We start from the raw sequence: 27,374 nt of genomic DNA, 5'->3' as shown, positions 1-27,374 counted from the left end.
GTAATTCCCCAAATAATCTAGCCAAGAAAATAAATTCTGTAATGACATGTTATATTTTTTTCTGTTCCTTCTTTCCTCCTTTTCTTCTTTCCTCAGTTTCTGTTTTTGTGTTAAAAATTCGAATGGCTCTTTATTAATCCATAATGGTTAGGGGAACTTGCCAATATAGGAAAGCTGATATTTGCTCCCTAGGACGCTATTTTCCTGGTATTAAGAGTCTCAGAGATCAAATCGTTAAGTAGAACACTGATCTATAAACATGAAATAATCTATTTATGGAAAAGTTTGATGAATTCTTCATTCTGCATACTTGGGTACAACTAGCCATTATTATAATATTTGCCTCATCCATGCTTTAGTCAATTGGTATAAAACCTATTTCCTTGCTTTATTCTATATTAAAACCAGTTGTCTGTCCTAGACATCTTTGCCCTTTCCTTTCTGATCAGGTTGGATAAATCTGAGGTGCTGGAGTATGAACAGGGAAGAAGACAGAGTACTTCTTCCCATCTCTGTGCTTTCTCTAGTATCTCTAACAATGACTGATTCTTCTGCCTGGCTTCATTTGCCACTAATGGTTTCCTCCTGTATGGTCCCAGTCCAGCCTTGGTTCTAGGCCCTTGCACTTTAGCCCCAGTTTCTGGGCTCTGGTAATAATAGCTCCTTATCCTTTGTCACTCTTCCATAGGGGAAAGCATAGCTTCCTGTCATTTCTTATCTCTGAGTTGCCTCACTTTTTCCTATTTAGTTTCTCAGCGCATTCATCTTCTGACTAACAAAGGCCAGTATTAAATTCCCTTTGTTTGAAAAACCCAGAGTGGTCTCTTGTTCCTGGTTGGAATATGATATAGTCAGATATTTTATCTCTTGGTTAATGCTACAAAAAATAACGAAAAATTCTTTCTCTCAAGATAATTATTAATAATAATGAAAATTCTGACTAAATGGTTGTGGAAGTCATACAAAATGCCCACAAAAGTTATGACGATACATGTAGAAGTATAAATATTAAAGAATTATATTAACAGAAAAATTAATAAACAACTTAAAAGCTTATCAGTTGATAAATGCTTAAATAGATTACAGCTTATTCATACCATGGAACATCGTGAGGACATTAAAAATAATGGTATTTATTTATATATATGATGTGAAGAGTTTTTTAAATCTTTGTGAAGAGCATTAAGCAAGAGCAGAGATCTGTCTTTTGAAACATCTATCTATATATATGCATATGTGTGTAAATATATGTATATTTGCACATATATGAATGTGTGTGTATGGCTGTATGCATATGTACATGGAAATGTTCAAATCAAAAGCCTGGTTCTTTCACTTCCAATCTGCTTCCCCTCTGTGTTTCCCATATCAGAAAAATGCAGCAGTATTCACTCCTTTATTCAAACATTGAACTCTGTTCATCTTCACTCTCTTCTCTCTCATACCTGATATTCAATCTATCAACAAATTCACCTTGCAAAATATATTCTGAATGCAACCACTTCTCACTTCTTACTGTAGTTGGACTATTATAGTAATGCTTAACTGGTATCCTTGATTTAACCTTTACCCCATTACATTATATTCAACACAGGGACTAGAATCACGTTTTGAAAACAGTTCTTATGACCCTCACATTCAAAACCTGAAAATCCAAAGTTCCCACATGATCTTGCCACTAGTTACTTCTTTGAAAAAATTATGCTGTGTGAAAGAAGCCTGAAAGAAAAAAGAATACACAGTGCATAATTCCATTTATGGAATCATATTAATGACATATTAATGTCATAGCATGTATAAAAAGTTCATTATTTTTATTGCTAGGTTTCACTCCACTATATGGTTATGTCATACTTTCTTCATCCACCCACTTGATATACTTTTGGATTGTTTTCAGGTTTTGGCTATGACAAAGCTGCTATAAAAACTTGTGCACAAGTCTTTGTATGGACATATGCTTTCATTTCTCTTGGAGTGGAATGGCTTGATCATATTCTAGACATATGTTTAACTTTTTGAGAAAATGCCAAACCGTTTTCCGTAGTATTTGGATCATTTTATACACCAACCAACAGTGTATGAGAGTTCCAATTGCTGCACAGCATTGCCAAAACTCAGTGTGATTAGTCTTTTCAGTTTTATCCATCTGAATAGCTGTTTAAGGTCTATTGTATTGTGGTTTTAACTTTCATTACACTAGTGCCTATTTACCACGTGTATATCTTCTTAAAATAAGGGTCTGTTAAAATATTTTATCTTTTCAAAATGGAGCTATTTTCTTATTATTAAGGTTTGAGAGTTCTTTACATATTCTGGAAAAAAGTCCTCTATCAGATTTGTGATTTGCAAATATATTTTCCCAGTCTATAGTTGGTCTTTTTTTTTTCTCTTAAGAAATGTCTTTCAAAGTGCATATGTTTTTAATTTTGATGGAGTCCAATTTGTCAGCTTGCCCTACTGCAAAACCCTATTGCAGTTATCTCGACACCCATTGCAATGGTCTTGAATAAAGTTTGCCTTACTGTGCTTTAAAAAGGGTCATTGAATCATTTTTTTCTTTAGCAGTGTGTATTTTGTATTCTCTTCTGCAGTGATATGTTTTGGCTGTGTCCCCACCAAAATCTCATCTTGAATTCCCATGTGTTGTGGGAGGGAGCTGGTGGGAGGTAATTGAACCATGGGGGCAGGTCTTTCCTAAACTGTTCTCGTGAGAGTGAATAAGTCTCATGATACCTGATGGCTTTATAAGTTGGAGTTTCCCTGCACAAGCTCTTTTTTTGCCTGCTGCCATTCATGTAAGATGTGGCTTGCTCCTCCTTGCCTTCTGCCATGATCGTGAGGCCTCCCCATCCATGGGGAACTGTAAGTCGCATTAAGACTCTTTCTTTTGTAAATTGCCCAGTCTCACCTATGTCTCTATTAGCAGCATGAAAAGGAACTAATTTGGTAAATTGGTACCAGAAGAGTGGGGCACGGCTGAAAAGATACCCAAAAATGTGGAAGCTACTTTGGAATTGGGTAACAGGCTGAGTTTAGTACAGTTTGGAGGGCTCAGAAGAAGACAGGAAAATGTGGGAAAGTTTGGAACTTCCTAGAGACTTGTTGAATGGCTTTGACCAAAATGCTGGTAGTGATATGGACCTATGAAATCCAGGATGAGGTGGTCTCAGATGGAGATGAGGAACTTATCAGGAACTAGAGCAAAGGTGACTCTTGTTATGTTTTAGCAAAGAGACTGGCAGCATTTTGCCCGTGCCCTAGGGATTTGTGGAACTTTGAACCTGAGAAAGATGATTTAGGGTATCTGGCAGAAGAAATTTCTAAGCAGCAAAGCATTCAAGAAGTGACTTGGGTGCTGTTAAAGTCATTCAGTTTTAAAAGGGAAGCAGAGCATAAAAGTTTGGAAAATTTGCAGCCTGAAAATGCAATAGAAAGGAAAATCCCATATTCTGAGGGAGAATCCACGCCAGCTGCAAAAATTTGCGTAAGTTAGAGGAGTCAAATGTTAATCCCCAGGGCAATGGGGAAAATGTCTCCAGGGCGTGTCTTCATGGCAGTCCCTCTCATCACAGGCCCAGAGGCCTAGGAGGAAAAAGTGGTTTTGTGGGCTTAGCCCAGGAACCCTGTGCTGTGCAGCTTAGGGACTTGGTGCCCTGCTTCCCAACCACTTCTGTTGTGGCTGAAAAGAGCCAATGTAGACCTTGGGCCATGGCTTCAGAGGGTGTAAGCATCAAGCCTCGGCAGCTTCCACCTGGTGTTGAGCCTGCCAGTACACAGAAGTCAAGAACTGGGGTTTGGGAACCTCGGCCTAAATCTAGAGGATGCATGGAAATGCCTGGAAGTACAGGCAAAGTTTGCTGCAGGGTCAGGGCTCTCATGGACAACCTCTGCTAGTGCAGTGCAGAAGGGAAATGTGCAGTCAGAGCCCCCACACAGAGTCCCTACTGAGGCACCACCTAGTGGAGCTATGAGAAGGGGACCAACATCCTCCACACCCCAGAATGGTAGTTCCACCGACAGCTTGCACCATGCACCTGAAAAACTGCAAACATTCAGTGCCAGCCTGTGAAAGTGGATGTGAGGGAGGCTATATACTCTGTAAAGCCACAGGGGCAGAGCTGCCAAAGACCATGGGAACCCACCTCTTGCATCAGTGTGACCTGGATGTGAGACATGGAGTCAGAGGAGATACTTTTGGAGCTTTAAGATTTGACTGTTCCATAGGATTTTGGACTTGCATAGGGCCTGTAGCCCCTTTGATTTGGCCAGTTTCTCCCATTTGAAATGGCTGTATTTACCCAATGTCTGTACCCCATTGTATCTAGGAAGTAACTAACTTACTTTTGATTTTACAGGCTCATAGGCAGAAGGGACTTGTTTTGTCTCAGATGAGGCATTGGACTGGGAACTATTGAGTTAATGATGCAATAAGTTAAGACTTTAGGGCACTGTTGGGAAGACATGATTGGTTTTGAAATGTAAGGACATGAGATTTGGGAGGGGCCGGGGTGGAATGATATGGTTTGGCTGTGTCCCCACCCAAATCTCATCTTGAATTCCCACATGTTGTGGGAGACACCCAGTGGGAGGTAATTGAATCATGGGGGCAGGTTTTTCTTGTGCTGTTCTCATGATAGTGAGTAAGTCTCATAAGACCTGATGGCTTTATAAGGCAAAGTTTCCCTGCACAAGCTCTCTCTTTTTGCCTGCTGCCATCCATGCTTACTACAGAATTGCATTAGTAAGATACTGGAAAACCCCTAAATTTTCAGCAGAAGAAGACTAAATACATTTAAGCATTTTTCTGCAAATAAATAAATAGCCTTGTTTCCAGAAAGGTATCTGGATCCAGACTCCAAGAGAGGGTTTTTGTATCTCTTGCAAGAAAGAATTCTGGGTGAGTCTACAGAGTAAAGTGAAAACAAGTTTATTAAGAAACTAAGGGAATAAAGAATGGCTACTCCATAGACAGAGCAGGCCCGAGGGCTGCTGGTTGCCCATTTTAGTGGTTATTTTTTGATTATATGTTAAACAAGGGGAGGATTATTTATGACTCCCCTTTTTAGACCAGATAGGGTAACTTCCTGACACTGCTATGGCATTTGTAAACCGTCATGGCACTGGTGGGAGTGTAGCAGTGAGGATGATCAGAGGTCACTCTCATCACCATCTTGCTTTTGGTGGATTTTTGATGGCTTTTTTTACTGCAACTTGTTTTTATCAGCAAGGTCTTCGTGACCTGTATCTTGTACTGACCTCCTGTCTCATCCTGTGACTTAGAATGCCTTAACTTACTGGGAATGCAGCCCAGTAGGTCTCAGCCTTATTTTACCCAGCCCCTATTTAAGATGGAGTTGCTCTGGTTCGAAAGCCTCTGACAGCTTTGCATTTCCTGATTTTCCATAGAATGCTCTAAATTTCATAGTTGAATTAAAAACCTTTTGGAATATAAAGCTGAGTGAAAAACTCTTAAGTGCTTTGTAGTATCTTTTATACATAAAAGTTACACATAGTACTGACACACATATGTGTGTATATGTGTGGAAGAATTTTGTAAGGGCATATGAGAAAACTATGATGACGATAATGTCTGATATATGGGATTAAGGAGGATGGAGTTAGTTAGAAGGACCCTTCTCCCTGACTACATATGTGTACAATAATTATTTTACCCAAAGTAAGTTTTGTATTTATAATCACTTTCCAAAAAGTAATAAAGGGGCTTTTACTTCTGGGCAGCCTGTAATATGTCACAGCAGGTTAATGTTTCCACTGACCGTAACTAATAGAATCTAGAAAACTATGGAAGCAATGATCCCTAATTTGATGAAATTTCAGAGAGTAAAAATCTCTATACACGTGGGCAGTTTACTGGTCATCATTTTCTCACTGGGGTCATTTGCTGATTCTGAGCATGAACAAAGATTAACTGCTGGGGAAAGAGAAACCAGTAAAGCTTCTATTGGTCACATGGGGCTGGGGCGACAAAATGGTAAATTAGAGAGGCCTCAAGTACACAGAGGTTGCTATATTATGAGCCCATGTGGGAAGTTAAATAGCTAAGCTAAAAGTTTCTGAAGGGAAAAGTAAAAAATCCTGCAGTCTTATGGCATTTAGGAAAAAGAGACTAGCTGGGACCAAGGGCCTGCAAAATAAAAGTAGACTAGAGCTGAACGTCCTAGGAGTGACGAACGGACACTAAGGTTCTATGGTCCTGTTTTTACCTAGAGACATTTGTTATTATTAAAACTAGATTTACTAAGAGTTTACAAATGCAGATGATGGGGTTGATGTGATTCAAGGCATGCTACTCCACAATATGGCAGCTTGGCATTTGAGAAAATAACAGAAGTAGCAAGGGCACACTCACCTTCTCCTTGCCCTTGTTGGGGCTCAGAACATGCTACCCCAAAATATGGCAACTTGGTATACTAAATATTTTAAACTGAAGGAAATTGAGAAAACCGAAGCAGGAAGGTCACTCTCACCTTCTCTCACCTTTCTTCTCTGAAGCAAGCCATAAAGAATTCCCTGGCCTACCTCGTCAGAAAGTAGGTCATAAGACCTTCATTCCAGAAGGGTCCTTCCCTATACCTACAGACCAAGAAGAAGCTAAATAAACAGGCCTTGCTAATTTCTCCCTGGTTTATTACCATTAGGTCATACCCATTTTGTCCAATCATACTTCTCCATAACTATCCATTTCTCCATCAAACCTAAGTGTGAAAATGCGCAAGTTTACTTGTTTCTTTGAATCTTCATTTCTGAAGGCTTCCATTTCATATAAAACGAATATTAAATAAATTTGTATGCATTTCTCATATTAGTCTGTTGTTCATTATAAGGGCCTCAGACATGAACTTAACAATGGGTGAGGAAAATAAATCTTTCATCTTCTACAGGGACAAACAGATCAGCAGAGATTTTAGCATTCTTGTAAGGTTGGGATGACAAAACTTAAAATTTGAAGGGCTTTAAAAACATAACCATACCTTACTCAAGACAGTTGTCAAATTTTCAAGTTGAGCATTTCTAAATAGCAGAACTGAGCCTCTAACAATTTTTCGGCTGAGGAGACAAAGCTCCATTAAGGTTTTAGTTGAAAACAGCAGATGGATATGACATAGGAATATCAGTGATGTAAAGTAGAATATGCCTCATAGAAACTGAAACTGAGCAAAAATCGGATCAATCCCTTATGAGATGGACATTATCACTTCCCTACTCCCATCCCATATCCCATTAGCTTAATAGATGAAAGGAAGAACCATCTATGATACAAGACAGCATCATGTGGTCTTTCTGTGGTCCTTTAATTAACAATGTTGGACATGCAATAGAAATTATAAGACGAGGCGGCTAGCAAGATGGCCGAAGAGTAACAGCCCCAGTCTGCAACTCCCAGTGAGATCAATGCAGAAGGTGGGAGATTTCTGCATCTCCAACTGAGGTACCCAGCTCATCTCATTGGGACTGGTTAGACAGTGGGTGCAACCCGTGAAGGGTGAGCAGAAGCAGGGTGGGCCGTCACCTCACCTGGGAAGCCCAAAGGGGTTGAGGAACTCCCACCCCTAGCCAAGGGAAGCTGTAAGGGACTGTGCCTTGAGGAATGGTATATTCCTCAAGGCATGGATTATGGGGCAATTTTAGTTTTTTCATTATGTATTACTATGTTTTGAACATAAATATATTACTGTTATATTAGAAAATATCAATACATTTTGCAAAAAGAATAAAAGGTAAATGCCCTTATTCCATGCAAAATTTTATATTTAAACAACTAAATGTCACAGGGAGACATTCTGACACATTTCTAAATGTTTCTACCATACATTTGCAAAACAAAATATAAGCTTACTACTATCAAGAAAATTCTCAATAAAATGCAAAAACACTTATTTTTTGTACTTCTTTTCCTCCTCTTGACATGATTGTCCTTTTATACAGAAAAGGTTATCCCAATAAAGTCAAAATAATTCATTAGTATCAAAACATTTTATTTGAGTGTAGAATGAATGCCAGCGTTCAATAATATTTAAATACATACACTAATTTATACTTTTTTCCTTTGCTCCAATGACAAGTTCATTCCAGGTACTGTGCTTGCATTCAGTTATACCAAGTATACTGTCCATCCTCTTTTGAATATCTGCCTGTCATGAGTGGTACAAAGTTAGAGATAACCGGTTCTGTGCATGTTTGTGTCATCTTTCCTCAATATCAGGCTTTTATTAATTTTATTGATGCTATTTCTTTTCTTTTATTTATTTTATTTTTTTGAGATGGAACCTCACTCTGTTGCCCAGGCTGGCGTACAGTGCTGTGATTTCATCTCACTTCAACCTCTGCCTCCCGGGTTCAAGCGATTCTCCTGCCTTAACCTCCTGATTACCTGGGATAACAGGTGCCAACCACCATGCCCGGCTAATTTTTTTTTTTTTTTTTTTTTTTTTTTTTTTGTATTTTTAGTAGAGACTGAGTTTCACCATGTTGGCCAGGCTGGTCTTGAACTCCTGACCTCAGGTGATCCGCCGGCCTCGGCCTTTCAAATTGCTGAGATAACTGGTGTGAGCCACCACTCCTGGACTATTGATGCTATTTCAATCACAAAATTCACAAGCTACATGGATTTCCCAAGGAGGCAATTGCCCTTAGTACTTCCTTTCCACTTGTTAGAGCCATGGGTACACAGGCTCAAGCCACTCCACAAGTCAGTTAATATTGCAAACCATACATAATAGTATACTTAATATAGAAGTGTTACAGATTAAACATTCCGTAACAAACAAAGTAACATTTAACATTGAGAGGAAGATATAGGAGAAAGGGTTAACAAAAAATCTAGGGTACTTATAATACAATATTATTATTATTGGAGTCAAGAAAAAGTTTCTCATTGCTCCCTGAAGGTCTGCTGAAAATTAATAAGAAAAAAGGCATACACATACATGTGTATTTAACTTGTACACAAGGGAGCCTTCAGAATGAATACCCTAACCCACAATGAAGTGCAGAAGTTTGAGGTTACAGAAAGAATGGGGTCTTGGATCATGGCAAAACAGGTTATGTAAGGTGAGAGATGAGGAATTCTATTGAAGGGCAACAAATGTTTACTAAAGAGAATGAATGAATAGGGAACAGAAATAACCTGGTAAATAGTTCTCCCCGGCATTTGAATGAGTCTGAGAGACAGACGTTACCTTGTGAAGGGGTCTGTTCATGTATGGTTACATTCTTGTTCTTCTTTCCTACTATAGATAATGAGATAACAGAGAGGGGAGTTAAAAAACAATTGATCTCCTTGGTGGGTCAAGTAAGGATAAAGGAACTTCAGCTAAAGGAACTTCAGAGAACAACTTTATCCTATGCTTTGGGAGAGAAGATGGTGAGGGGAGGTAAGAGGGACCTTGAGGGTTCTTCAGCATGTCAAAACACCGTATTATGCAATATCACTAGAAAGTAGTCCCCAATAGTATGCTATTCTGTTTGAGCATGGTTTGAACACAGAACTGTGTTCTTCTTCATCACTTATTATTAGGTGGAAAACAAACAGGAAGAGTGGCAACAAATGCAACTCACTTTAGTTCTGCGACTTCTTTTGAGTTTTTATTATGTCTTAGATTTAGGCCAGCTTTTTATTGGCTGATTTTGTCTTAAAATAATGAAGGAAATAAAAATATTTCACCCCAAAATATATTTGTTCAGTATATTTTGAGATGGCTGTTCAGAAAGCCAACAAACAGAAGTAGTCTGTTAGTCCATTTTCACACTGCTATAAAGAACTGCCCAAGACTGGGTAATTCATAAAGGAAAGATGTTTAATTGACTGACAGTTACTCATGCCTGGAGAGGCTTCAGAAAACTTACAATCATGGCAGAAGGTGAAGGGGAAGCAAGGCACCTTCTTCACAAGGCAGCAGAAAGGAGAATGAATGCAGGAGGAACTACCAAACATTTATAAAACCATCCGATCTCATGAGAACTTAGGAACAGCATGGAGGAAACTGCCCCGATGATTCAATTACCCTCACCTGGTCTCTCCTTTGACATGTGGGGATTATAGGGATTACAATTCAAGATCAGATTTTGGGTGGGGACACAGCCAAACTGTATGAAGTAGCCCTGCAAAGCTATCTTTCCCTAGGGAGATTTGTATCTGTAGAGAATCTACGTTGATGCAGCCAGGGTTTCTCTGAGGCCTTCCCTTGTCCAGATCTACGAAAGATTAACTGAGAGTCTGACACCTTTAAAGGTCTGAAAGAAACACTTACCACCTATTCTCTCTGGGGGCTGCTACCTGTGAGGTTTCATCTACATAACAAGATCCCCTTTGCTAGCCTGGCCTCCTCTTTTCTCGCTACCATGACCTGTTTTACTACTATAGTATGATTTACTAGCAACATAACCTATTTTGCCAGAATCCAAGCCCTCATTCTTCCTGTAACCTCAAGATAGTATATAAGCTTCTGAACCTCATTGGGGGATTAGAGTAATCACTCCATGGTTCTACCCTGTGTGCATGTTAATAAATATGCTTTTTCTCCAATTAATGTGACTTTTATGAGTTGAATTTTCACCAAAACTTCAGAGAGTGAAGGGGAAGTTTTCCCTTGGCCCCTACAATAACAATGCTTGTTTTTTTTTGTAATTTGCACACCTAAGGAGCTGCTTCCAAAAACAGTTTTCCATTGAGCAAGTCATGCATTAGTACTTCATTTATTTTTGCCGAGAACAACTACCTACAAGTAAGTGAATGTTTATTATAGTAATAAATAGGATAAAAACACTATTATTTGCTTCTTTTTATGAGCATATTGAGAAACAGAAAAACATATTACTGGATTGGGATTCAGAGCTGATAATGAAGAAGTAAAAACAAATATAAGACAAAATTTCAGAAGTCTGTAAACTCCTGGATAAGATCCAAGTATTCATTTCTCCATTTAATGGTAAATATCTGGATTCTTACATGTTATTGGATATCATAAATTCAAGAAAACAGCGTTAAAATTAAATCCATCTTCACAAAAACTAATTCATCCATTTATTTTATAAATATTTACTAAGCTTCTTCCCTATGCCAAGCTCTCTTCTAAGCACTGCAGGTACAGCAGTAAAACAGAGAAAAAGTTTCCTTGCCCTCAAGTAGCTTACATACTAGTAGGGTGGGGTATGGAGACTTGTTGGCTCCATATTCAGCTGTACTTTCCCTTATTCCCCTACAGAGGAATTAGACAATAAAATAAATTGGTAAATAATATATGTTTTATTCTACTGCATGATGAGTGCTATGGAAAAAAGAAAGTGAGGAAGAAAGATAGTGTTGTGGGTGGTGAATCCCTATGGGCCTGCAGCAATCTCAATTCTTGTCTCCTCAGGAGAAAGAATTCGATTCAGGAGGCATAAGGCAGAACGAGAGACCAAGGCAAGTTTTAGAGCAGGAGTGAAAGTTTATTAAAAAGTTTTAGACCAGGAACAAAAGGAAGGAAAGTACACTTGGAAGAGGGCCAGGTGAACGACTTGGAACACAAGTGCCTCGTTTGACTTTTGACTTAGGGTTTTACATGTTGGCATACTTCTGGGGTCTTGGATGCCTTCTCTCCTGATTCTTTCCTTGGGGTGGGCTGTCTGCATGAACAGTGACTGTTAGCACTTGGGAGGGGAGCATGCTCAGTATGTTCACTGGAGTTGTATGCATGCTCACTTGAGGCATTATTCCCTTACCAATGGAATGTCCCTGGAAGGTCATATACCAGTTAAACTTCGCCATTTTGCATCTTAATGCACATGCTTGAGCCCACTTGCCCAACTTATCGGGAAGATAAGATTTTATTAGGAAGCTGCTAATCATCAGTTTCAGGTGTTTCTAACTGCCTTTCCCTGGCGCCGGTTGTGACCAATTATTATTTTAGAGAAACAGTGTGAAAACTGCCCGACCATTACCTGATGGTTGCCTGACATTCCTGGTGTGTGTGTTGGAGTGAGCCCTCTCCTGTCCTGCTCATGTCTGACTAGCTACCTACCCTAACAATAGGAACTGTAGAGCTTGATTTTAGCGGGGAGGTGATGTTCAGGTTGCAATTTAAAAAACATCTGGCAAAGTTTTCTTAGTCCATTTTATCAGATAGGCAGAAATAAAAATAAGTTCTTGCTAAAAAATATATCTTTGTTATCCATGATGCTTAATAATTCAAATTCATTATTGTACAGATTAAGGAAATTAATCAGAGCACAGCCCTTTCTCCATAGTCAAAGAATGATAGAAAATTCAGAAAAACAATAGGGGCAATTTAAAGACACATGTTACAAGTGTTTTTCCCCTGAAAGTGACTTCTCCCAATGAATTCTAAAAACATACGAAAAAAATATTTATCTTTGGGGAAGGAACTTTAAAGCAAGTAGTTTACTTTGAGTACTAAACTCTGATTTTTTTTCTATGTTCAAATTCTTTCCTAAGGGGCCTGGGGAGTCATGCGTTACAAACCATAAAATGTTATTAAACAGGTCTTTTTTGAACCAGCTCAATGTAGCTTACTTTCCAACCTGACTCTGGTATGGCATTGCATGACAGCAGATTCCCTTATCTTAACTTAAACATTCCTTTCTACTGACTCCAAATTTTTAGACAAAGCTTAACTCTTTCAACCAATTGCCAACTAAAGAATTCCTAAACCCACCTATGACTTGTAAGCTCCCATTTTGAGCTGTCTTGCCTATTTGGGCCAAACCAATGTTTGCCTTTTATGTATTGATTTATAATTTTACCTGCAATTTCTGGGTCCCTGAAATGTATAAAACCAAACTGCAATGCAACTGCCTTGGGTGCACTTTCTCAGGACCTCTGAAGACTGTTTTTCCCCAGGCTATGATCACGCATACTGAGTCAGAATAAACCTCTTTAAATATATTGGCAGAATTTGGCTTTTCTGGTGTCAATTCCTTCACATTTCACATTCTTAGAAAATATGTTGGGAGAATAGTTTTATAGAGGAGCAGGAAGCTATCCAGAGAAGTATTTCCTCAGCACAAATGTCAGAGCTCCTATACTCTCTGTGTCTGTTCAGCCCAAGGACATTTAGAACAAAATTTAGAACAAAAGGATATTTAGAAGAAAAAAAAGAAATTACAACAAATTACAAATTTTAAAAAGTTGACATCAAAACGTCATGTAATCTAGAGCAGTTATATATTAATCTCTATGTACATTTCTAATAACACATGAGCACAGTGCCATAATACTTTTGTGCTGCACATTTTTGGCTCTGTATTTTTGATAACCTCTTTATATATCAATAATTTTGTAATATATTTTGCTACAGAATATATAGAATAATAGTTTTTTATTAAAATTGATAAAAATAATTTTATTAATCAAAGTTTAGAATATACCCTTTAAGCCTCACAACTCATATATATTTTGTAGTTTTATGTTTTACACTTAGATCTATGATCCATTTTAAGTCGTTTTGTATAACATTTGAGATTTCAGTTGAGATTTACTTTCTCCCTATGTATGTCCAAAAGCTCTAGCACAATTTATTGAAAAAAAATTATTCATCCATTAAATCTTTCTGTGGTTTTAAATTTATTTTACTTAGTTCTTGACTTAAATGTATTTTACGAAAATATTTTTATCTTAATTACTAATTATTGATGAGAACTTTATCAATATAGTACATTAGCAGTTCTGGATATATTTTTATATTCAGCCTTGTCTCCCAGTAAGTCATTTTACCATAAGGATATCTTTTATCAGTTTATTGAAGATTCTCTGCTATTATCATTTTAAAAAATACTTCTATCTCATTCTGTGTATTTGTTCCTTCTGATTTTTTTTTTTAGCTATATCTTGGAGCCAGTCAATTCATACTGTCTTTTCTTACCTAATTTCCATTTGTTCACTCCTCTCCACTATCTTAGGGAAATGGATAAATTGGCCAATCACTAATAGTCTTTTCATTTCAGTCTAATCTATGGTTTATCTGCACTATTTTTTTTCAGTGACTATATTTTCTATTCCTAAGATTCTCCTTGGTTCTTTTACATGTCTGTTTTACTTCATATTCTCCTGTTTTTATGTTTATAAATCTTATTCCTAAATCTTCTAAAAAACAAAGCACACCCATTCTATAGCTGCTTTCATATTGCTCTATTATTTGTAGATCCTGGTGTAATTTCTCCTCATTATTATTATTATTATTATTTTTTTTTTGAACTCTGAACTTTTTATTGGCCTCCTGCTCCCCAAAGGGTACCCTGCTTTTGCTGGCTTAATGCCTCAGAACTTTGGTGTCGTTGGTCTCAGACACCACTTTGCCATCCACTATCCGGCGGGTGGTGGTCTTTTGGATGGTTTGCATGGAGTTGCTGCTGTCCAAGGCATCACCAAGATTGAATTCCTCGCCATCTTCCAGCAGGCGGCGGTAGGTGGCAATCTCAGCTTCCAGCTTGACCTTGATGTTCAGCAGGGCCTCATACTCCTGGGCCTGTCGCTGTCCCTCTGCCCGGGTCTGTGCCAGCTCTGACTCCAGGTGCAGCAGGATCCCATTGAGCTGCTCCATCTGTAGGGCGTAGCGGGCCTCCACCTCCCTCAGGCTGTTCTCCAAGCTGGCCTTCAGATTTCTCATGGAGTCCAGGTCGATCTCCAAGGACTGGACTGTACGTCTCAGCTCTGTGAGCGTCGTCTCAGCAGCTCCAACCTCGGCGGACTGTGTGGTGACCACTGTGGTGCTCTCCTCAATCTGCTGAGACCAGTACTTGTCTAACTCCTCTCGGTTCTTCCGAGCCAGCTCGTCATATTGGGCCCGGATGTCTGCCATGATCTTGGCGAGGTCCTGAGATTTGGGGGCATCTACCTCCACGGTCAACCCAGAGCTGGCAATCTGGGCTTGTAGGCCTTTTACTTCCTCTTCGTGGTTCTTCTTCATGAAGAGCAGCTCCTCCTTGAGAGCCTCGATCTCTGTCTCCAGCTGCAGTCGAGTGACATTGGTGTCATCAATGACCTTGCGGAGCCCATGGATGTCATTCTACACAGACTGGCGCATGGCCAGCTCTGTCTCATACTTGACTCTAAAGTCATCAGCAGCAAGACGGGCATTGTCAATCTGCAGAACGATGCGGGCATTGTCCACAGCATTTGCGAAGATCTGAGCCCTCAGGTCCTCGATGATCTTGAAGTAATGGCTCCAGTCTCTGACCTGGGGTCCCTTCTTCTCCAAGTGCTTCCGGATTTTGCTCTCCAGCCTCCGGTTCTCGGTCTCCAGGCTCCTCACTCTGTCCAGGTAAGAGGCCAGGCGGTCGTTCAGGCTTTGCATGGTCTCCTTCTCGTTCTGGATGCCTCCCATTCCTGCCAGACCCCCAGCCATCCCTGAGGCCAGGCCCCCGGACCCCATGCCGCCCCGGAAGCTGGTGGAGCGGGACACGGAGATCCGGGAACCAGAGCCCCCGGCGCCTGCATAGACACTGGCCGCGCTGCTGACCGGCCGGGCGCCGTAGCTGGGCGCCTGGACAGAGCCCAGGGACCGGTAGTTGGTAGAGAAGGTGGAGCGAGTGGTGAAGCTCATGCTGTATGGGAGGAAGGCGAGACGACAGGACTCAGGCTTTGCCGACTTCTCCTCATTATTGATTTTCTATCTGTCTCTTGGTTATTCATGGTGTATTCATTTTATAATCTTTGCCTTCAAACCTATCATTAGACATTTTTCTCTTCTGTGGGCATTCTTGAAATGCTTCTCTGGTTATTTTTGTCTTGCTCTGACAGAATTCAAGAATTTTTTGTTAGTCTGTCATCTCGTGGTTTCCATCCTACTCATATCACAGAAAATTTGGAAATTACACCCTCATTAACTGGCATTTCAGTCTGTCGAGGAGGACATTTTTTATCTGCCTGTGGCTTGAGATGAGCAGCTCAGTTTTGGCCGTGACCCTAGGCAAGTGAGTTTCAGTATTCCGTCAGTGAGAGAGCAGACTTTTACTTAGCAACAGGACGAGAGCCCAGTTCTAGCTTCATTTGGTGATTTGAGATTATTTCTTCAGATAGGGATTGAAGTCCCAGTTTCTAATTCCTGTATTGCATCCTAATCTCTTGATGGTATCCTACTTTTAATTTCTGCTTCTCTCCCTTCATTCTTGAAATTCAGATGCCCCTATCTTAGGATAGACTTGTATCAAACTGACTTTTAAAAGTCTATTTCCCATAACCATTTTGCTACCATAAGAAAGTGTTATGACCATACATAGTAATTACAGGTAGATAAGAACTAGCATATACAGGGTTACATTATGAATACAGGGTCTTTTGTGAAGGTATGTGTTGAGGAATGCACAAAAAGGCAGGTGTCTAAGCTTCTATAATGGCTCTGCAAAGGCTCTTCATCTCACTCAGACTGAAAGTCAATGTCTTTTCAGGTTTTGCACGATTAAGTCTTCTGTTACCTCTCTGACTTTATCTCCTCTTAGCGTCCCTCTGGCCCACTGTGTACCAGTCACACAATCTTTTTTGCTATGCCCAAACACCTCAGATGCATTCCTATTTTTGGGTCCTTGCTTTTCTTTTATCTTCTGCTTGTCATGATGCTCCCCCAGGATATCCCCATAGATCATTCCTCATCTCCATCGAGTCTTTTTTCAAATATTGCTTTCTCAGTGAAGCTTCTGCTGACCTTACAAAGAGTTTCACTCCACTTAAAATTGTACCCCTTCACCACAACCCTCTATAGTACTCTGGAATTTTTTCATAGTACTCACACTTATCATATAACACATTGTATAACTTAGTTAAAAATATTTCCCCTCCCAATGGAATGTAAGCTCTATGAGTCCAGGAATTTTTTGATCTGTTTACTCACACTCTATTTCCAGTACCTAAATAAGTGCCTAGCAAAAAGTAGTTGTTCAACAAATATCCCCATAATAAAATAATAAATTAATGAACTACTAGAGTAAGTCCTTATTTAATGTCATCCATAGGTTCTTGGAAACTGCAACTTTAAGTGAAATGATGTGTAAAGAAACCAGTTTTACCATGGGCTAGTTGATATAAACAAGAGTTAATTTCCTATGGCGTATTTCTGGTCGCAAATAAACATCACCAAACTTCTAAATAAAGACCTCAAACACTTCTAATATTAAACATTGAAATAGGCCAGGTGCAGTGACTCACACCTGTAATCACAGCACTTTTGGAAGTCGAGGCAGGCAGACCCCATGAGCCCAGGAGTTTGAGAACAGCCTGGGCAATGGGTGAAACCCCATCTCCACAAAAAGTACAAAATTAGCTGGGTGTGGTGGCGTACACCTATAGTCCCAGTTATTCGGGAAGCTGAGGTAGGAAAATCACCTGATCCTGGGAGATTGAGGCTGCAGTGAGCCGTGATTGTACCACTACACTCCAGCCTAGGTGACAGAATAAGACCCTGTCTCAAAATAAATACATAAATAAATAACATTGAAATAAATGTGAGATATACATACATCTGAGAAAGATTAATGAAATTGAGTACAATAATTACTTACCTAATTATTCAAGTTCAGGGTCTTGAGTGGGTAGAACCTCTCCTGGAAGCTCAAGGCCTAAGTCAGGAACCAACCCTGGACAGGCTGCCATCCTATCACAGGGCACACTCACACAAACATGCACTCACCCTCACATTGGGACTTGAGGACATGACAATTCATATAATATGCACAGCTTTGGGATGTGGGAGGAAACTGGAGTACATGAGAAAACCCATGCAGACACAGGGAGAATGTGCAAACTCCACACAGACTGTGGCCACATGATATTGCTTGGCTTTGTGTCTCCACCCAAATCTCATCTTGAATTGTAATCCTCACGTATCAAGGGAAGGACTTGGTGGGAGGTGATTGGATCATGGGGGTGGTTTCTGCCATGCTGTTCTCGTGATAGCGAATGAGTTTTCATGAGAACTGATAGCCTTATAAGGGGCTCTTCCCTCTTTGCTTTCTCTTCTCTCTCCTGCTGCCCTACGAAAAAGGTCCTTGCTTCCCCTTCCACCATGATTGTAAGTTTCCTGAGGCCTCCCAAGCCATGAGGAGCTGTGAGTCGATTAAACCTTTTTCCTTTATAAATTACCCATTCTCAGGTATTCTTTTAGCAGTGTGAATACGAACTAATACACCCCATCTGGGAATCGATTTTTTTCCTTATCAGTGTTATAAAGAAACCATGTTGAACAAAATGATGTTCAAGGAACTGCTATATTGAGTTTAAGCTAAATTTGAGGTTTTTTTTTTTTTTTTTTTTTTTTTTTTGAGACGGAGTCTCGCTCTGTCGCCCGGCCTGGAGTGCAGTGGCCAGATCTCAGCTCACTGCAAGCTCCACCTCCCGGGTTTACGCCATTCTCCTGCCTCAGCCTCCTGAGTAGCTGGGACTACAGGCGCCAGCCACCTCGCCCGGCTAGCTTTTTGTATTTTTTAGTAGAGACGGGGTTTCACCGTGTTAGCCAGGATGGTCTCGAACTCCTGACCTCGTGATTCGCCCGTCTCGGCCTCCCAAAGTGCTGGGATTACAGGCTTGAGCCACCGCGCCCGGCCAATTTGAGGTTTTTAAAAAAAGTTGATTGTACTCAGATGTGCCCTGTTAAGTATCAAATAAACACCTTGCTTAAAATACAAGGGAGTAGTTTCTAAGGGGAAATTGGTAGTCAGAGAGAGAGTTTCTAGGGCAGTTCACACCTGAAAAGTTCCCCATAAGCCCTATAGACCCCTCAGAGCACTTGGGCTCTTCAGCAACAGGCCTGTCAATCTTAGTGGAATCAAGGGTAATGGGCTAAACTGTGTCAAGAACACTATTTAAATGCAGTCTCGTTGTATATGGAGTTAAGTCAATTATGTAAACTCTGTCCAGTATGAAGCTGTGTCACCTCATAAAATGTGTAGCTGCAATGTTTGTGAGAACTTGATCATTAGCATGCACTGGAGTGTTTCAGGCCTGTTATATGATGGATCTGATTATATAACAATATGCTTGCAATATTAAGTATGAATTGTTACTCGTTTCTATCAACTTTCCTAAAGCCTTATGTGGAGGATGTTTGGAAAACTACAGAGGTTATTATCATCAATTTTTCGTTGTCAGTGAAAGTCTTAAAGTTGAAGATAATTCAGACAAACTCTTCAAGGAATTTCAATAGTTCAGTGGATAAAGGAAGTACCAAGCATATGCTGTTAATCATATCAAATGTTTTAATAATTCTATTTTGAATTGTCAACTTTGCATAATAAGAAATTAACTTATTAGTGACATAAAGAATGAGTAAAATGTAATCATTTGTGTTCAAAATTTACGACTGTGTAGTCCTAGACTTATTTTTTTACATTTCTATAACAGTATTTTAAAGTGGGTGATATTTATCGTGTTTATCTAAAAAGGTATCAATATATTTCTTATAACTGGTATAATTGTTTTTTATAATAATACAAAATATGATCAAATATATAACATTTTGTTGTGTTTTTTTCCCAACGGTATTGAAATTTGATTGACATGAATATATTTAGGATATAGTGTATTTACAAAATGTGCTATTTAGCAATTTTAATTTCTGTAGTTTATTTCTTGTGGACTCTACCTGTGGTAGCTTTAATAAAAACCATATAGAACTTCCGTGCACAATTATATGCCAAATTTAATACATGTTTCCTCCCTGATTTTTTTTAAAGAAATCTATTAGACCATTCCTTCATTGCTGTAAAGAAATACCTGAGACTGAGTACTTTATAAGGATAAGAGGTTTAGTTGGCTCACGATTCTCCAGGCTATACAGGAAGCATGATGTTGGCATGTGCTCAGCTTCTGGGGACATTTCAGGAAACTTACAATTATGGTGGAAGACAAAGTGGGAGCTGGCATGACACATGGCCAGAGCGGCAAGATAGAGAGAGAGAGAGAGAAAGAGAAAGAGAGAGAGAGAGAGAAAGAGAAAGAGAGAGAGAGAGAGGTGCTACACACTTTTAAACAACCAAATCTCATGAAGACTCTCTCACTATCACGAGAACAGCACCAAGAGGGATGGCGCTAAACCATTCGTGAGAAACTGCCCCCATGATTCTATTACCTCCCACGAGCCTCTGCCTCTGACATTGGGGATTACAATTCAAGAGGAGATTTGGGTGGGGACTCAGATCCAAACCATATCAAGAAATATAATAATTTGTGCAAATTCTGGATAAATGCTAGAAAGTAGGGAACATTGCCAACAGTAACCTCAAATTTCTGAAAGTTATATAAAATACAGGACCAAGTGTAGGGGCATTGTTATCACCATGATATGCCAAATATGAATAGGACAAATTCACAAAGAAAGCAATTCCAGGGACAAGAAAAAAACACTTGGAAGGAATTGGTTGGGAAGAATGGATAGAAAATTCAACCAGCATCAGCGTACTAAGGAGTTGGCCACATCCTTCACTCTAACACTTAAAACCTTTCAGAAAACCCTTAGATAATACTGCTTAGAGGCCAAGAGTTTTTGGAAATTGGCCATGTAGAAGTCAATCTTTCTCCTAGAAAGAGATGGGATTTATAAACTGTGACTAGTACTCCTAAAACATAATACCAGAAGCCTGTGACCATTAGATCCCAAGAGATGACTTACATATGTTGTGACCCAGGTGCAGGAACTGGATGCATATATTAATCAGCAAAAGTCCATATCTCATTGTCTAGAACTCATGTGTGCATACAACTTTTTCATGGTTCTATTATAGAATCGGAAAAAAAATCTGTCTTTCAGTGCCTTAAAAAGAGATGAAATGTAAAATGCAAAAATTGAATTTTCTTATTGTCCATTGATCCTGCCTCAGGAAAGGTTAAAAAAGTCAAAATCAGAAGACTTTATTCCCTCAAGGCAGTTACCAGCATATGTCTATGAAGCTTGAATTTGGGCTTGTCTTTCTCTTTATCAGTTCCTTCAATTTGGAGGGCACAGTAAACTATTACAACTTCTGGGGAAATAATGGAAAGAAACCTCACTAACAGAGATTTGAAAAGCATTGAAAGGAATATCTAATCATTAATATTCTATTAGGTAAAAAATAAAGGGAGATGTATAAAAACTCTTTGATGACTGTTTCTTTGTGTTTTGAAATTTTTATCTGATTCATTTTATAAACAGTCAATTAACTAGGTGGAGCCTACATAGAATAGGGGGCATTCCAGATTTTGGCAAGATACTCAGCTATGGGAACAAGTAATAACTAAAGTAAGACCCTTATATACAGTGGATTTTTAATGAAAACAAGTATGCCAATTAATTAGGAGGTATAGTGCCATAGCGATCACACAAAGCTGAGTGGATTTTGCCTTGCACAACTCCAGGAGATGCCATTCACTTACACTGCCAGAGTCACAAAACTTGGTGGCCATGGGTGATGTTCCGGATAACTTAGGGCTATCATAGAAAACACAGTAAAAAGAAACCATTGAGAGTACTAGAGACTGTCCCTGTTGTGTGAATCCTTAGGCTGACAGATCCCCCCTAAATCTAGTAAAATTAAGTTACATTATACATATTTTGATATAATGTGATATATGCATTCCAGAAATGTAAAGCTCACATACTACACAATCTTTCACTAAAAATAAAAAAGGCTTATTGGAAACTAAGATAGGCACAGATGATTCAAAATTGATGCAACTTTGTAACCAGTACACTAACAAAAATAATAACAATTTTAACCCAAGAGTAGCAAATTTAAAAAGCACAAGAGGACATTGCATCCATAAAAAGGAAGCAATTTGAAATCAGAAATAATGACATTCAGATAAAAAACAAAATAAAAAATATAAATTTAAAAATATACTCGATACATAACATGTTGGATATTTCAGAATATAAAATCAGCAAATCAAAGTCTAGTTTGAGAAATTATGCCAGCACTCATAAAAAATGCAAAGTATAAATTACTATTATGAATAAAAGGATGAGACATGAAAAAATAATACAGACCATTTGAAGTGGTCTGGCTCTGAATCTCATATTGAATTGTAATCAAAATTGTAATCCACATGTGTTTGGGGAGGGACCTCATAGAAGGTGATTAAATCATAGGGGCAGTCCCCCCATGCTGTTCTTGTGAGAGTGAATGAGTTCTCATGAGATCTGATGCTTTTATAAGGGGCTTTTTACCCCTTCATTCTGCACTTCTTCCTGGGCTTTTTACCCCTTCACTCTGCACTTCTTCCTGCAGCCATGTGAAAACGGATGTGTTTGCTTCCCTTTCCACCAGGATTGTAAGTTTCCTGAGGCCTCCCCAGCCATGCCGAATTGTGAGTCAGTTAAACCTCTTTCCATTTCTGAAGAGGGACATCAGAATCAGGAGGTAGCCAGGTGGATTAGCTTATTCCAAAACCCCTGTAGGCTACAGAACAACAATGGTGGTGTAAAAATGTAAAAGTATTCTGGAGAAACCAATAAAATTGCTAAAGTCCTAGTTTTTACCTAGATAAGAGATCTAAGCCATCAGGAAGTTCCAGTGGCCACATAGGCAGTGGTTTGCCCAGAGGTTGCCAAAATCACTGTGGTGGTATCTTCGAATTCAGTACTTGTGATGGTTAATATAGAGTGTCAACTTGATTGGATTAAAGGTTGCAAAGTATCGTTCCTGGGTGTGTATGTGGGGGTGTCACCAAAGGAGATGAACATTTGAGTCAGTGGACTGGGAGAGGCAGAGCCACCCTCAATCTGGGTGGGTACCATCTAATCAGCTGCCAGTATGGCTAGAATAAAGCAGGCAGGAGAAAATGGAAGAGCACTTGTTGAGTCTTCTGGCCTTCATCTTTCTCCCATGCCGGATGCTTCCTATCCTTGAACATCAGACTCCAAGTTCTTCAGCTTTTGTACTCTTGCACTTGCACCAGTGGTTTGCCAGCGGTTCTTCGGTCTTTGGCCAAGACTGAAGTCTGCACTGTCAGCTTCCCTACTTTTGAAGTTTTGGGACTTGGACTGATCCACCACTGGCTTTCTTGCTCTTCAGCTTGCAGACAACCTTTTGTGGGATTTCACCTTGTGATCGTGTGAGTTAATATTCTGTAATAAACTCCCCTTCATATATGCATCAATCCTGTTAGTCTTGTCCCTCTAGAGAACCCTGACTAATACAGTACCTACTTGAATGCATTGTTTATGGAGCACCTACTCTAAGTAATGCAGACATTTATTGTAAGTGTGTAATTCAATACTCTTTGGTAGATTGATAGAGTTGTGCTAGCATCACCACAATCCAGTTTTAGAACATTTCCATCACCCCCAAAACCTCCTCATGCCCGTTTGCTGCCAAGCCTCATCCTACTAACAGGCCCAGACATGTAGATCATGCCACAATAAATGTTAAAAAAAAAAAAAAAGTAACTCCAATAAAACATTATCATGTATTGCTTCCCTGTAATATTGATTGTATTACTGTCAAAAAATAAAATATTGTAAAACTGAAAAAAGATAAAAAGGAAAAATCTCAATGCTACAGATCAAAAAGAGGAAAGGAATGAGTGTTAGCAGGCAAGTGTTTAATGATGGGGTCTGGAGATAACTGAAACTGGAGTAGGCTTACATTTTAAGGGTTTACTGAGAAGTGTAGAAGCTAAAATGTGTAATACCTTTTCCTCACCCATCTCCAGGTCCACGGACAACACTCCTATGACAAAAAGCAGATTAACAAGTGAAAAGTATAACAGATTTTTTTCAATCAAAATATTATATGACATGGGAGCCTTTAGAAACAAAGACCCGAAGAACCAAGGAAAATTCTATTTTTATGTTTCAATTCAATGACGAATGGACCATAGTGTAGAAATGTGATTGGAGACAAAGGGTATGATTTAGTGGTAATAAACTGGGAGGGACTTAGCAAGACCTATTTGTTTAGATTCTCCTTAACCTCCTTGTGTAGCATTTCTTCTTTCCTGGGTATGGGGCAGGACCCCTCTGGAATGTGGGTCTTATGGCCTACTGTTATGGTTTGAGCATGTCCCCAAAAGTTCATGTGTGAAGAATTTAATCCCAGATGCAACAGTATTGCGAAGTAGGACCTTTAAGAGGTGATTAGGTCATGAGGGCTCTGCCCTCAGGTATGGATGAATGCTGTTACCATGGCAGTGGGTTAGTTATCAAGGAAACAGGCTCCTGATAAATGGATGAGTTTGGTCCCCCTTCCTCTCTCTCTTTCTCTCTCTCTCTCTCTGTCTGTCTCTCTCTCATGTGCTCTCCTGCCCTTCCATCTGTAGCCATGGGATGATGTAGCAAGAAGGCCTTTTGCCAGATGCAGGCCTCTCAATCTTAGACTTCTCAGCTTCCAGACTATAAGGAATAAATCTTTGTTCTTTGTAAATCTCCCAGTCTCAGGTATCCTGTTAAAGCAGCACAAAATGAATGAAGACACCTACTTTCAGGAGAGGTAAGTCAGAGAGTGACCTCTCTACATTTTATGGTTTGCTTTAGGGACTAGGAGTTCTAGTTTCTATGAGCTGCCTTGTGGAAGAGGAATTCTAGTTTCTATGACCTGGATTGGGGGAGAAAGGAGGGCAGAAGAAGGTGAGACAGAACTTCCTGTTTCTCAGACCCTTGCTTCTGAGCACCATAATTTGGGGTATTCTGTTCTGAGCCTCAACAGAACCCGTATCCCTGACACTTACAGGCCTGTACACTTCTCCTTAAAACCATACGTGACATCAAAATATTTTAGAGTCTAGGAGCAGCTTTCATGTAAGTTATTGCCGGCTCTGTAATATAATGTCCTAGTAGGTTTTGGAATTGAATCACAGTTAGAGGTAATGTGAGAATTTAGAGAAAATTGTTAGGGTTGGGGTTAGAACCATAAAGTTAAGAGCAGAGGTAGGATTACATATAGGGACAGTTTTAAAGATAAAGTTAGGGACAGAAATAATGTTATAGGTAAAGCATAAGGACATGAAAAGAATTAGCATCAAATTGAAACTTAAAGAGGGTTAGCTTGAGTGAACAAAATGGACTCACTAAGTTCCCTTCTCTCTGCTATGTGGAAGCACATATAAAGATAGAACCTCTATCAGCATTTTTTCTGGGGTAACTATAATGAGGAGAGGTTTCCCAGCAATCCAAATTGGACATGCAGTTTTATCAAGAAATTAGGATTTTATTGTTAAGTCACTGAGTCTTTGTGATTTTTTTTTAATGCAACTTAGCCTAAGCTATGCAGATGAATTCAAAGTCTAAGAATCTTAGTAAGATGCTGGATTGAGAACACATTTAATAAGAGGATAAACCACAGGAAAATAATGTATTTCCTTTCACCTCTGTGTGATTTGATTTTGGCTGAAGTGGCAGCCAACCAGGTTGTTTTATGTTATGTAGGTGGTGAATGAAGCAGCTGACAAATAATAAGAAATATATATTTGATCTCTGCACTCAGCTCCTGACACAGAGCTCGTAAGTCCCTTGGGATTTCCTGGGTGATAGGAGTGTCTTTTGTTCTAATGAGGCAACTCTTGGTGGGGCGCTTGATAGCTTCAGGATGGGCGCTGTTAACAACCAAGCCATGATTAGAAGCTTGGGACTTTTGGCCCAACACCTATCCTTCAGGAAGGGGAGCAAAATTGGAAATTGAGTTAATAATCAATCATGCCTGCATGATGAGAGCACCATAAAAATCACTAAACTATGGGGTTTAGAGACCTTCCGGTTGGCAAACTCATCCATTTGTCGGGAGTACAGTGCACTCTAACTCCGTGGAGACAGAAGCCTCTACACTCAGGACCATTCTCGACCATGTCCTCTGTTCTTCTTCATCTGGCTATTCATTGGTATCCTTTCTTTTTAATAAACTGGTAAATGTAAGGAAAGTGTTTCCTTGAGTTCAGTGAGCCAGTATAGCAAATTATCAAAGCTGAGGAGAGAGTTGTGGGAACCTCTGATTTGTGACCAAGTTGGACAGAAGAGTGGGGTATCCTGGGCACTCAATATTTGCAACTGGCATCTGGAATGAGGAGCAGTTTTGTGGGACTGAGTTGTTAACCCATGGAGTCTGTGCTAACTCTGAACAGTGTCAGCACTGGAGTAAACTGTAGGACACCAAATTGGTGTCTACAGAGAAGTGGAGAATTTCTTGGTGTGGAAACCCCATATATTTGGTGTCAGAAGTGGAATTTTTTAGAAACAAATTATAGTTGTGGTGAACCTTGTCTACTCAATTAATACATTTTTATGGATGTTGAGATTCCCTGTCAAAGATCTTGCCTTCAGGAAAGAGGTGTTTATTCCCCGGTGCTCAGATGTTGTGAATTGATAGCTCTCAGCTGTAAGTCCTCTTTGGGAGTTGCCTTTGTTGAAGAAAGAGGCCTGGCATAAGATCACATATTTGTTTTAGGGACAGTGGAGGTGTAGAGGCCTGGCCCTCTGATATGGTTTGGCTGTGTCCCCACCCAAAATCTCATATTGAATTGTAATCTTTATAATCCCCTTAATCCCCATGTATCAAGGGAGAGACCAGGTGGAGTTAATTGGATCATGGAGGCAGTTTCCCCCATGCTGTTCTTACGATACTGTGTGAATTCTCATGAGATCTGATGGTTTAATAAGTTTTTGGTAGCTCCTACAGCTTTCATTCTTCTTCCTGCTGCCCTATGAAGAGATGTCTTCCGCCATGAATGTAAATTTCCTGAGGCTTTCTCAGCCATGTGGAACTGTGAAGCAATTAAAACTCTTTTCTTTATAGATTACCCAGTCTTGGGTATTTCTTTATAGCAACATGATAATTGGCTAATAAACCCTCTCACCTCAACTTTGAATAATTCTGAAGGTTATCCTAGATTCAAAGCTCCCCATGGGGCTCTGCTAAGTGTGATATCATTTTTTGGTGTTCATTCCCCTTAATTGTCTTGCCTCTGGTATTGTAATCTTTAAGTACATGCATAATTAGTCAGGAAGAGTGGTACTTTCTGCTGTGTTTGTCTCTGTGAACTTCTTTCACAAGATTCAATTTAAGTTTCAAAGAAAATAACATGAAGTGCTATGTTTTCCCCTCTAAAGGTGAAGGGGAAATAAGTCCTTATTGTAACTCTATCACAGCCCAACTTCTACCTCTGCCCAATCTTAATTTCTTTCCTTCTCCCACGCATAAAGATCTCAAGATCACTTCCCAATAAACATCCTGCACACTTTTCTCCATCTGAGAATTTATATCCCAGGGGACCCAATCTATGTCTTAGAACTATTTATGTTTTGAGAGTGCTATAGGTCACATAATATTTGAGAACCACTATGATGCCACCTATTCCTGTTGATATACAAAAATATCTCTTTCTAATATAATCAGTTCTCTAGGTTAGGAGTCCCCAAACCCCTGGTTGAGGACCGATACTGGTCTGTGGCCTATTAGAA

The 27,374-nt window shown here is 39.5% G+C and overlaps 1 protein-coding gene across 1 annotated transcript; it reads right to left on the bottom strand.

Moving 5' to 3' along the window:
* Positions 1-14,202: 14,202 nt before the first annotated feature.
* On the bottom strand, positions 14,203-15,603 carry LOC104657073 (keratin, type I cytoskeletal 18). The gene is given in 1 exon segment (XM_010356814.2): positions 14,203-15,603. A coding segment is annotated over 1 exon segment (1,293 nt). The 5' UTR covers positions 15,564-15,603; the 3' UTR covers positions 14,203-14,270.
* Positions 15,604-27,374: the final 11,771 nt, after the last annotated feature.

This window comes from Rhinopithecus roxellana, chromosome 7, assembly GCF_007565055.1.
Source record: "Rhinopithecus roxellana isolate Shanxi Qingling chromosome 7, ASM756505v1, whole genome shotgun sequence".
Lineage (NCBI taxonomy): Eukaryota > Metazoa > Chordata > Mammalia > Primates > Cercopithecidae > Rhinopithecus > Rhinopithecus roxellana.
Note: the sequence above shows the minus strand (reverse complement) of the source record. Positions and strands in the feature narration are given on the sequence as shown.